The 13585-nt window shown below is 36.8% G+C and overlaps 1 protein-coding gene across 12 annotated transcripts in view; it reads left to right on the forward strand.

Annotated features, from left to right (window-relative positions):
* The window catches only part of LOC135946729 (ras-GEF domain-containing family member 1B-like), a 42645-nt gene that overhangs the window by 9271 nt on the left and 19789 nt on the right, over nt 1-13585 (forward strand). For 10 of the 12 annotated variants that reach the window (XM_065495069.1, XM_065495073.1, XM_065495075.1 and 7 more), the window contains exon 5: nt 6707-6973. In XM_065495069.1, coding sequence (XP_065351141.1) covers nt 6707-6973 — 267 coding nt within the window. The remainder of the gene's footprint in view (nt 1-6706; nt 6974-13585) is intronic. The other 2 variants (XM_065495072.1, XM_065495079.1) reach the window with 1 other exon arrangement.

Below are 13585 nucleotides of genomic sequence, written 5' to 3' on the forward strand. Positions count from 1 at the left end.
AATTGAGAGCTTGCTGAAGACTAAGTATTTTTTAAAAGTGGTTAAAAATCGGTTTTAAAAAGACTTTAACTCAAAATCTGCAAATTAAAATTGTAAAGTGACTGGAAAAATGTCATTAAAAAATAAATATTTTAAAACTAGGACCCTTTACTCTCAGGAGCACTAGTCAAGCACATCCGTGCTTTGTAGGTGGAAGAGAAGCAGTGATTCATTTTAATCGAAATACTATGTTGCCAACTTCACGCAACTGTAATGCTACCAATTTACATTTATTTAAACAATTTAAAAAAATCAGAAATTTCGATACGAAAACATTATTGACGCAAAATGAAACATTAATCCGACATTTTTATTTGTGTAAGGCGCGGTAGGAAACAACAGTTTAAAAAGAGGAATGATACTGGAAAAGCCTGGAAAATGCTTGTTGCCAATGCATAAACTCATCCCTTAGGATTCAGTTAAAGCCTAAATTGACCTAAGGAGCGCTGTAATTTTTGGAGAAAATTGGCTGGAAAGTTAGCGTGCTTTTCAAATGGCAATGGCTGTCTCCTTACTTGAAATCCGATTTAATTTCAAAACCAAGAATTTCCCCAATAAGTGGCAAACACCGTTGAACAGATCTCGACGAGAGGAATATGCCAAGAAAATATGTTCCAGTACCGAAAATTTTGGAGAAAATTGGCAAAATTTGAATTTTCTACCGTAGGAAGTTCCTTTTTATTATTGTAAATTGTTGAAAAAATTGTTTATCGATCAATTGTTTATGGCATCCAACAATTCAAATAATTTTCAATCGTTGCCCAGTATATCATTCCACTTTAAAAGTGAACATACTCGATTCAAAGCTCCAAATCAGTGAAATCATCATAACTTTTTTCAGATTTACAAACCGTGAAAAATTAGGATCCCTTTTTATTTTCAAACATTAAAAAAACACTAAAAATAACTTTGTAACGTTCCAACCTTTTGCCAAACCCTGATTTTGTACACCTATGTGCACCTTGAAGTTACTTAAAATAAATTTTTTCGTGCTTGAAACCAATTTTTTAGCCTGGAGTTTCACAAAACATGACTTTTAAATTAGATTCAAAGTGATTTATTGCGGAGCAGCAGAGCAACTATGCTCCGCACCTCCCCACATTCAGAACACAACAATAAAAACACAAAACATTTATTTTATAAATGATTTGATTAAAATAAATAAATTGATTAACCTTTAGATGTAGAGTGTTGCACGCATATTTTGCGTTTAATAAACCATTAATTTATTTTATTACAGAGGGAAATAAAGAAAATTAGTCAGTAAATTCAGTATTTAGCAAGAACAATTTGCCTCACTTTTTGTTTGAATGCACTAGAGTTCTATAGATAAATTATATATGTAATGCTTCAATCCATTTAACCGTGTCAGTTTCATCGTTGTACTTCCTTGTTAGATCACTCCTGCCAGGTTTATTTAGTATTATTGAGTGCCAGTCAGACACGATCGCTTTTCTCTACGATGAGATTGAAATTGGATGTTAGCGTGATTGGAGCAGAGAATTCCTATTATCTCTGCAGATCATAACATTACAACATATTAGTTTCTGCACGTGTATGGAGCCTGGAGCGTTTCGCTTACAATAAATAAAAAAGTAAAACTAGTAGCTATACAAGCCGTGATTTTCCCAGAGCTTTATTGTTGAATTTTTTTTTAAATCACGATTTTTCCAAAAGTATGAAAATTACACATCATAAGATTTGAAATTGTCAGGTTTAAGGAAATCCAACCCCCTTGAAATTTCTTACAAATTTGAGGCGTCAATATAGCAAACCATTAATATTTAATTCACCAGTTGCATAAGCCCTAAGTGTTCGAAGCCGCCAACAGATGGCGCCACCGTAGACTTTCGATTTTAAGGCACTTCCGCTGCGATTTCAGACTCAATCTAGCTACTGTGCATTCTTCAAATAATTTGCTAATTTTTGACGTGCTGAAAACCAAAATCGGTTCAGCCAATCGCCGTAGAATCGTGAAAAACTATTTTTTGAAATAAAAAAATCTTTACAAACGTTTCTACGGCGAATGGCTGAACCGATTTTGGCTTTCAGCACGTCAAAAATTAGCAAATTAATTAAAAAAAAGCAAAATAGCTAGATTAAGACTGAAATCGCAGCGAAAATGCCTTAAAACCGCTTAAAACAAAATTTTTAAGAAAGTCTGTGGTTGCGCTAACTGTTGGCGGCTTCAATAACTAAGGGTTTATGCAACTGGTCAATTGGATTTTTATTCTCACACTTTGTCATAAATACGCTAATGTTTATCTCAATAAAATTCAATTGCATAAATGGAAATCGTGTTAGAAAGGGCGACACACTTCAGGAAAACAAGTGACTATGTCCCTGCCCTGGAGGACAAAGCCGAAGTGAGCCCAGACTTATATAAATATCACACATTATATCTTGCTATCACATACGCTTTGCAGATGGTAGGAAACTGTGCCGCAAAGCAGTCCTCCGATGCAGGTGTGGCACATATCATTCCTCTCTTTCACGACAAGAAATTCAAACATATTTTTGTCGAGGTCGCGGTGCGGGCCTTTTTTAAAACACGATAATTTTCGGATTAAAAAGCATGCTCCCCATGCAAGTAATTCCAACCCTAATAAATTGGTTCGTTGAATATACAATTAAACTCAAGTAGCATTCCGTTTGTTCCAAGTTTCCGCCCACGCTCCACTTGACTCCCCATAAACCCGACTGTTTAAGTTTGCGTACACCGGAGTTAAACGCAGTATCGATGCTCGAAATCGCCGTCTTCCTGCGCGGGACGCTGTTCAACGGATTTCCGCCATTTCGCCCTTGATTGCGGGGTTGATGTCCTACATATCCATCCACCCCGACGACGATGACTCGCGTTACACTTTCGCACTCCCACTCGTCTTTCGTGGCTGGAAACATGCCAGTTCTGTTCAGCAGGTGGCAATTTTTCTCTCGTTTGCAGAGCCACGCGGTGCATATACTTTTTGTTCAGAAAACAAGCTTTTTGCGCGGCGCAGACGAGACTTTGATACTCGCGTGTTCCGAGCGGAAACAAACAACATTTCAATCTGCGTCAACCTTCCGTAATAGCAATCCGAATATTATACACAGACATCAAAAGCGTGCGAGTGTTTGAACGAGGATCAACTCCAAACAAAATGAATTACACGCGCTGGCTGTGTATATTCAATATTAAATCAACTCTTGCTCCACGGACGTATACATTTCGATCATACACCAACGCCGAAATATTTCAATTTGGGGAAACACAAGCCGCAATTGCATTATTTACTACAACCAACATTCAAAGCATTCAGAGTTGCTTACTTTAATTAAACAGACGGGGAAAATTTGTGCCAATAGTCCATAAATTTGATGAAAATGGATAAAATTATAGAGGAATGAGAATTCACAAAATTTAATTCACTCTGCTACCGCTAAAATACATTGCAGTTAAATTTACGTTTTTTTAAGTACACGCGGATTTTTACTCTTGACTGGCTGCACACACGTTTTAGTATTTTATTGTTTGCAACCTATATTAGTTAGTTGATTTTAGTTTAATTATGCAGGGAAAGTTTTATTTCTACTGATTTTACAATGATAATCCCCAGAAGCGAACAAACAGGCATGGGAAGCTAATAAATAAATAAAATTTGCAAGAGATAAATTATTGTCTCACTTCTTTTTTACCGTACAGCAACTTTTTCGGCTCCCACAGGCCTCAGATCAACAGTACTGTTCTCCAAAACCAACGATAAAATTGGTTCGCACTGCGCAGATCCAAGATGGCGTCTGAATTTGGGAAACAAAAAGCTCTCTTTGGATTGCAGTACGAGTGTCAAGAGTTTGTTTTTACGATCCAAAAGACACAATTAGTTAAGAGTAATGCAAATTATGTCACAATATTGACGAAACTAGGTTCTTTTCGAGTATTTTCACGTGACCGTTTTTTCGCGCCATACTCCACCGGACGCCATATCTGCGCGTCGCACGAATCTGGACCCCGCTGATTCTTAGCTGCAGAGAATTTTGAATCAGTGATCGTTCTGATGCAAAAATAAATAAAATAATGAAAAGGTCGGTTCAAAAATCAGGCAAAAATTAATGAATGGCTTTAAAAGGTAATATAAAACATTAAATTTGCTTAAAACTTCATGACTTGTGAATATTTCATTTGGCTGCACGTTCCTGAAAATATTAGATAAAATAAACATGCTTCCCCCATAAATTTTCAATATAACAGCAGAAATGTCAAGTTCCAAACATACTCGCCGTATTTGCTGCTGACATTTTAATCGCTCGCATAAATATTTTCGTCAATAGCACTCATTAGAGAGCGAAGCAGGTGAAATCGGTAATTAAACTCGACGTGCGCGTTGCCTCTATAGACTTTACGCGTAGAGTCGTGTATGGTTAGGTCTGATCCCGTGGCGCAAACACAAACGAAAGCCGAATTCGCTGAACAACTCTGGCGGGGCGTTAACTTCTAGTGCCTCTTCTCTCCCTGAAACCACCCCCATGCCGCCGTTAAGATAATAAGATGGCTATTTCAATTTGCTGCGGCAAAACTTTAGCCCTTTTGAAAACGAGACCGGTTTATTAACATGAGTTCTCTATTCAAATTAGGCTCTATTCGAAAGTCAGCGTACGGTGAAGCCGTTCCTTGTTTATTCTTGCATTACATTTCGTTCCATGGTCGGTGAATTTATTTCGTTTGAGGCAAAACAGCTATATTTATTCAAAATTATTACACTAACTATTTTAGCCGCCTTTTCACTAAATTAATTTTGTTTTCACAACAATTTCCTTCACATTTATTATGTTTAAAGTTTGTCTGGATCGATACAGGGCGACAGTTGAAAATTATTTAAATATTTTTGGATGCAATAAGCAGATGATCGATGTGAAAATTGGTTTTACAATTTTCAATAATTAAAAAAGAACCTTGCTAGAGTAAAAATTCAAAATTTTCTGGACAGATTTCGATTCCTTTCATGAAGATCTGTCCAACGGCGTATTAAACTGTTTAAGGGAGCTCTTTGTTGTGAAATAAAATAGGATTTCAAGTAAGGAGACAGTAGGTCATCTACGTCTGAAAAACATGTCAATTTTTGCAGCCACTTTTCACAAAAATATAATTTAGTGATGGCACACCTTGTTGGCAAAATAAACAGAATTTTAAACGTTTAGAAACCGATTATTCGCCTCAAAATCTACTATTTGACAGATTATTTTGTTCTTACTCTGATTAAGATTATCAACTATTTTCAGGAAGTCCCAAAACAATTTTGTTCCAAATTAAATTCCAGCGTTTTTTCTTCCTCCTCCTTGGGTACATTTTCAATTCAAAGTCCTGCTTTCCGCAGCGAATCTTTCAAGAGATGTCAAATTGAAAAACACAAAAAGAACGCTTGGCCCAGCAGTCAAAAGACGTTTTTGGAGAGCAGTTGCCGAGTCGGAATTCTTTTCGTCCCTTTGTTTTGAGTAGTGTGAAACCGTCACCTGGCGCAATATTTATTTCGCGAAACGTTCCGCTCGCTCGCTTCTGGTTCGGTGCGTCTGCCCTTTCAGGCCTCGCGCGTGCAGTCATTTGCGGAGGCGCGTCGAGAAAATTCAGTCTAGCAGAAAACATTGATATTTATATGCGTATTACACCTCATTCCTAACTTATCGATCTCTCTTTCTCTCGCACGTTTTCCGGCCGTCAAGATGGGTGTGATATTGCGTTTCACGCGTTGGCGAAATAAAAAGTGCCTCCCATCCAGAGTGGATAGAGCAGGAAATATGGTGTACCTGGGAAAAATTCGCTCGTTTATTATATTCTCGGAACGATTCAATATAGACGCATCGGTTTGTTCGCAACATAAAGCGAAAAAGTTGTGAATGTAAAACGACATTGACCCCAAATATTATGAAACCGTTGTCTAAATTTGATAGGATTAATACAAAATGTAAATATAATTATGCTAACGAAATAAGTATAATTATAATTATCCTTTCATGGCCATTACCGGGGGCCGGGTTGCGATCTGTGTTGGTTCCCGCCGGTCAGAAAGTCAATATGGCGTTGAAATAATGGAGGCCAATCAGGAGACAGTTCAATGGCCAATCAGAAGCGTCAAAAAAGAGGCGTGCCGACCTAATAATTTCATTCCCGCGTATTTTGTTACATTTCCATTAGCCTGATGAGCCATCTAACAGTTGATACGCCAATTAATCAGCTGTTAGTTAAGAAATAACAACAAAAATATTCAAATTTGCATTACTTGTACTAATTGCGTCTTTTGGATCTTAAAAACAAACTCTTGGCACACGTACGGCAATCCAAAGAGAGCTTTTTGTTTCCCACATTCATACGCCATCTTGGATCTGCGCAGTGCGAACCAATTTTATTGCACATCCGGCTCCCGCTGTTCCAAACCAATTTCATTTTACGTTTGTAACTTTCCCGCCATTCTGTACCAGACGGCTATCATTTCCTCGCATCTATCTGTTCCTATAAATAAATGTTTTCAAATGAATCCTCCTGAAAAACAGCCTCTCGAAACTTTATTCTCGCGTTCGGCTGTCAACATGCGGCAGAAACGGGCGGGTACGGCCGTAAAACTTTATTATAAAGAAGGATGGGTGTGTGTGTGTGTGTTTCTTATACACCTATATAATATGAATTTATTTACGCGAGTTGCAGAACGGCTGCTCTGCGGGCCATTGGGTGCGGCTGCTAGCCGAGTGGACGGCCGCCTTTCCCTACGACTTCCGCGACGAGCGCGTCATGGCCGAGGTGCGCGAGATGACGCAGCGTTGCGTGGCGCAGGAGCCGCAGCGTCGCGTGCAGGTGTCGCTGCTGCTGGAAAAGCTGCTCGAGAGACTGACCGCCGCCGAACAATACGAGCAGTTTGTCCACAAATCGGCCTCCTCGAAGGTCGACTCGCTCAAGGACCTTCATCTGGTGAGTCGACTTTTTCAATAATAAAATGTCCGTGCAAAATTCATGGGCTTTTAACTGAAGTAACCATATAATATTGTTTTGAACAAATTAAAATATTTCAAAAATTGAATTAAAACTGCCGTTTTGGTTTGGTTTGAAAATCGTTATCGCCGAGATCGTTATTTTATTTAAAGGAAATTTAATATTTTTGGATCAAATAGACTAAAACTTAAGACTAGACTTCACAAATTTATAAGTTTCTCGAGCTTTCAATGCCTTCCCGTTGAAAAAAAATGAGTTTAAAGTCTATAAATTTCCAGACCTTGTGAGAAAACCAAAGATTTGCCTTAAATGTTGACCACATTTTGGACTTCTTCGTCCAAAATTATTATATTTTAGTTGTAAATTTCTACAAGAATTTGATAATTTGCAAAGATAAGGAAAAAATCGATTGAAAAGATGCTTGGGGAAATATCGCCATGGTTTGGCGATTTTTAATTTTTTTTTGCGGTTCACGTTACATTTTCAATTTTGTCCAACCACTACAGAGCTTCTTCTTGAAAGAAATAGTGTTTATTTTTAGATGCTGTATACCAGCCAGCCTTATTTTTTCTTTTCAGTTTTTTTCCCATTCGCTGTCAGAAGGGATAGCCCAAGGACAAAGCCAGTTGTTACAAGGCTTCTGTACATTTTTTGTCGCATTTTCCTCCTGGATATTTATTCTGCTTTTCAGTTTCCCTCTTAAGACGCATATATAGCTGCTCTTTTTAGCGTCATATATTCCCAGAGTTTTAGACTTATCACAGTTTTGGGAAGTTAAGGTTCTTTAGCTGTTAAAATAAGCTTAAAGGTAAGATTAATTTCGAATATTTTCAACGAAAAATTTAAATTTTATTACTTTAAAATATTTTCCCAGAATTTTAAAATGTCAACAACTCACTTACAAAATCTTTTCATTAAAGTTTCACTCACAGATACTAAATTTGTTGGTTAAAATTGGATTAACTCTCTTTTTTCCGATTAAAAAAACAACAGAGCACAAATAAAATGCAATTGAACCGCTCTAAAACTCATCTAAAACCTAATATTTATTTCTTCCGGTGAAATAAATCGTGATTTCCTATAGGGGAACACTGCTCACCACTTGATTGATATGCAAGCTTCGGGGCTGAATGTCTCGCAAATTTATACGGTTGCCGTTTCCCAATTTGTATAGAGAGTTTTTTAAGCATAAAGATAAAAAGGACTTTTCGCAATTATAGCAGATTAAGGCTTTACTTTACACCATGAGAAGATAGCTTATGATTAGCAGGAATATTGTAATTATGCAAGTCTTAATGGTTCAATTTTATATTTAATTTTTCGCTATAAAAATTAATTCATATTTCATATTAGAATGTAAAGTAAGAGCAAATAAACATAATAACATTACGTAAAATAATTGTCAGTTTAATAAATTTGTTCATAATTATAAATTTTTTACAAAATTAACAAACTTGATTTAATTGATTTTTCAAAAGGTAGTGTTTTGTTGCATGAGAGTATCCCTTCTTTTTCAAATTAATTTCGATAATTTTCAAATTTTATTATTAATAAAAGCTACAGGGAAGTAACAAACCTATAATAATACCTTACAAAAGAAGATTTTAAATTGGTTACATGGTTATCTATGCAATAATAGTTGTTGATCTATTTCTTTTGAGCAATTAAAACAAAAAACATAATGCATGAACGATAAACTAAATGAAAATTTCGATTCCATGCTCATTTTACGTTTAGATCGGAAATTGAGATGCAAAAACACAGTGGGTGCTTTCTAAATTTCGATCCTACCCTCATTCTTATTCATGTAACCAAAATATTATATGCAGGCTGAAAATTTTTGCTCGACATCTTCATGGGAGAGAAATCCAATATTTACCAAGAAAAGAGCGCGCGTTTGCGAACGAGAAAGTCGATATTTCACGTGCCCCCATGTGGCGCTTGGCCGCGATTTTTAATATTTGAAAAGGAACCATCAACGCGTTTGGAATAAATTTCAAAAGAGCAGGCGAAAAGTTTGTGTTTGTGTGTGTTCGCAAACACGACCTTTACGCAGCTGCGTTTTGTTCTTTGACAGCAGCTCGTCGCAAACTTTCGACACCGAGACACACCAGCCAGCCAGCCAGCCGCGGTCGCTCTTTTTTTCTCCTCGCAGAGAGAGACACACACACAACAAAACAACGGCGTTCAGCACGTCTCTCTCTCTCTTCTCTCTTTCCCTCCCTCTCTCAGCAGCTAATTGAATAAAAGAGCCAGCCAGCCAGCTCTGCGTGTGTTTGTTTATGCTAATGATGACCGCGTTCTTTTTCTTCATTCGGCGCGCGCGTTGAAAAGTTGAATTAAAGATTTGTCAGCGCAGAGCGAGAAAGAGAAAGAGCAACAGTGAGAAATGAAAGGACAAAGTTCCTTTGTTGACATAGAAACTATGTTTGTGTTTGTTGTGTGCACTGCAACTCGCAAACAATGCACGACGCACAATAAATACATACACAAGGCAATTCAACACTGCTGATTGAATGCATTGCGAAATTTATGAGACAAACGGAGAGGCGAGAGAACTGGAGCGCTACTTAATTAATGAAATTAATTTAATAATACGATTGATACCGCAAAATCCCGGAAAATCATTGTTTTAAATGCATTAACTCATCCGGTAGGATTCAGTTGAAGCCAAAATTGATCTAAGAAAAAAACAGTGTAATTTTTTGAGAAAATTGCCTGGAAAGTTAAAAGTGCTTTTCAAGTGGTAAAGACTGTCTCCTTATGTTGTGACACTCTTTGGCCTGTTACTGACCTTAGAGGCGCCATGACCAGGCGCAAATATCGACGGTCAAGAGCACCGTATATTTTACAGAATTGGCATTTATTTTGGGAGCTTAAAACGAGCACTGTTTAACTTTAACGTGATTTTCACGCCCACAGCGCACGATTTGTAAAACATTTTAACCGGTTTAAATGGGCCCCTATCTTTTTTGAATTTTCTTCGCTCTTCTTGGTTGTGCGTGCTGATTTTCGGCCTTCTGCTTCTTTAGGTGATGGTTCTCTTGCTGTTTCGGCTCCCTCGTCTTTGTCTACCTGCCACGTCGCTGTGGGGTTTCCGCCCCCTCAGCGCGAGGAGAGCGCAAGACTCTGCTCTCGTACTAATTAAGCGTCGGGGTTGGCCGTTTTTCTTTTGCTGCTCGTTTCGATGGGTTTTGTAGTTTTAATGCCACAATACCGTACTTGAAATCTTATTTTATTTCACGACAACGAGTTTTCCCTAAATAATTTCATACGCTGTCGGACAGATCTCGACGATAGAAATCGAAATCTACTAAGAAAATGTGGTCAAGAGCTAAAATTTGGGAGAAAATTTGAAAACATTGAATTTTTATTGTAGCATAAGGTCCCTATTTGGCTGTCAAAAATTGTAGAACAAATTTTTTATCCATCAGCTAGGCTTATTGCATCTAACAATTCAAAAAACTTTCAATTTTTGCCTTGTATCAATCCACTTTAAATCAGCAGTGAATTAATTAACTTGATCACTACAAAAAAATAATAAAAATTCTTTTATTTACACAGTTCCTGTGTCAATTTTTAATTTTTGTAGAATTTTTATTGATTTTGGCAAGGAGTGTTTTACCTACACTGTAACAAAACTCCACTCTTGGTCTCCTATTTCTTAATTTTTCATTTGAAAAACAAACTACAAATTTCCTTCCCTCCTGATTCTCTCTAATTTGTATTTAGGCACTTAATAACTTTTTCGAATATTTCACATTTATTAAAATTATTTATGCTTAGAAAAAGAATTTTATATCGAGACCTACATTTTTTTTCGTGGTAAGATTGGTGCTAGTATTTTAAATATTTTTTCCCTTAATCTTCTAAACTTGTTCATATCATAAGTCCTCCTCAGTGGTAAACAACACTGAGGGGTGAAGCACAATTATCGGGAATTGGCTGTAAAGAGGACAAATGGAACACCCCCTGCTGTTCAGTTTTGATTAACTCTCAATTAGCTGCGTGAGAATCGGTCCGATATATTTAATCACAGAATTAAAAAAAAATGGAGCTAAATTAATATCATATTTTCAGAATTGATGATTTTCAAAGAAAAATAATTAAAAAAAAAGACTTATTTTCCCTAATTCAGAGACTTTAAAAATAAAACTGGCAATTAAAAAGTTTTCGCCGACAAACTAACCGAGATGTTGATTGGCTTGTCAGGCTAATTACCGGCTCACTAATGACGAATTTCTCTCAGACCAATTTTACACAGCAGAGCAGCAAATGTAAAGAAAAGCAAACACGCTAAAAGCAGGAGAAAGAACCCGGAGTCTCCGCTGGATAAATTTCCTGCTGCGCGCAAAGCGACGAGAACGAACAGCTTTTTATTTATCTTTTTTCGCGCAAATGAAGAGAGCGAGCGAAATTAGAAGCAGCGAGCGTGAGCGCTGATGCTCTTTTTCCTGCTGATAACCTAATTAGAGGCAAAAATCAATCCTGGGCCGACGACGGGGGGTCGCCACCCGGGCCGGTGCTGTTTAATTACAAAAAAGCAAATAATTCCTAATGAGGGCTTTTTAATTGCGAAAAAAGCTAATCTAATCCTATGCTGCGGGTACGATTTGAAATGCAAATTCCGCAGCAGAGGAGGAATGGGGGCGAAAGGAACAAAAAGCACATTCTCCGGAACGTGAAAATGGAACAAAAAAGACCGCGCAGAGCCACGCTTTTCGCAATAGTTTCGTGTTGTGAATAAAAAATATGCAAACCAGTGTTAAAACTCATGCTTTTAAAAAATGCGGCCGCCAAAGGCCATAAATATTTAGAGCGTTTTTTCTAATAAAAGTATTCTAAAAGAAGAGGAGTTTTATACAAAATAATAAAAAGCAGTTTGGCTTTCACGAGAATGTTTCAAATGGAATGGAATGATACCGGGAAAATATTGAAAAATACTTGTTTAAACAATTTAACTTTAAAATAACAATTTATGCCAGTTTTAAAACAGCTTGTTGTAAAATAAAATACGGTTTCAAGTAGGGAGACAGTTGAACAGCATGCTAATTTTGCTGCCTAGTAAAATTTGTTTTTTTCCTCATTCCACAAGAACAAAATAATGTATTTTTAGGGTTTTTATAGAATTATAATACCCTTAAAGCACAAACAACAGGGTTATATTGCTGATTTTATTTTTGTATCAAATTATTTATCAAAATATTCTAAAATGTTATTAAATTTTGTGTAAAGTTTAGCTCCGGAAAGAAAATCCTCCATCAATGCCTAAATATTTTTTTCAATCCTTTTGTGCCACCTTGCTTACAGCTATTTATCAAACAAAATATCCAGAATCAAACATTCTTTTTTGTACATCCGCAAACATCGACACATTATTATATCGTCCTCTCACAGCCCTGAAGAAAAGTAGCTTTATTTTCTTTCCTCTTTCTCTTTTGCTGGTGCGCGTGGAAGGAGAAAAGGAATATCTGCATACACATCGGTGGTAACGATTTGCGAGAAAAGCTTTGCTTGCATCTCCGAAACGTCTCAGTCAGAGCCGGATTCGAAGACAAAACACACACCGTCGTGCGTCGCAAACGGGGCGAGATGGGGGTGGGTGGTGGGGGGGGACGAAAAGTGGAATTATATTGCGAGCGCTAGGCCTGCGGGACGAACAGAGTTTAATCCATATCATATAATATATAGCTTCTCCAAATGCGGATATTATACCATGAGAATGAATAAAAATATTCGAGTCAACAATTCCATCATCCATTTTGATGGGAACATATTATTGCTTACTAAGCTAGCTGATTTTGAAGATTGTGCGAAAGACAAAAATTAATGAAAAAATCAAGAAGAAGCAGGAAAAATCATGTATTATTATAACTTTGCTATATAGATAAATCTATTATATTTGCACCTTTGTTGAGATCAAAAACTATAATCTAAAACTTCTCCGTTGCCTTTTAAAAATGTAATAATTCACCAGTTGTATAGACTGTTAGTGTTTCAAGCCGCCAACAGATGGCACCACTGTATACTTTTGTAATAAATTTAATTTTAAGGCACTTCCGCTTTAATTTCAGACTCAATACTGCTACTGTGCGTTCTTCACTTAATATGCTTTCTTTTGACGTGCTGAAAACCAAAATCAATCCAGCCATTCGCCGTAGAAACGTAGGAAAACTATTTTTTATTTCAAATAATAGTTTTTCACGATTCTACGGTCATTGGCTGAACTGATTTTGGTTTTCAGCACGTCAAAAGAAAGCATATTAAGTGAAGAATGCACAGTAGCTAGATTGAGTCTGAAATTAAAGCGGAAGTGCCTTAAAATATAATTTTTAAGAAAGTATACAGTGGCGCTATCTGTTGACGGCTTCGACACTAAGGGTCAATTATCTTGTAATTTATTTCACATCAAAACATCAGTTCTTTTAGCATCAGGTTTAGTCGTTTAACTAACTCTTTATGGAAATTCAAAACAACAATTGTAATATTCAAAGCATTAAAAAGATTTAAATACCACGGGAAAATTAATTTAAAAAAATAGCATTCAAAATGAACTGCGCTGGCTGCCGGCTTGAATACACCGTTGTTGTT

This window comes from Cloeon dipterum, chromosome X (genome assembly GCF_949628265.1).
Source record: "Cloeon dipterum chromosome X, ieCloDipt1.1, whole genome shotgun sequence".
Taxonomy (NCBI): Eukaryota; Metazoa; Arthropoda; class Insecta; order Ephemeroptera; family Baetidae; genus Cloeon; species Cloeon dipterum.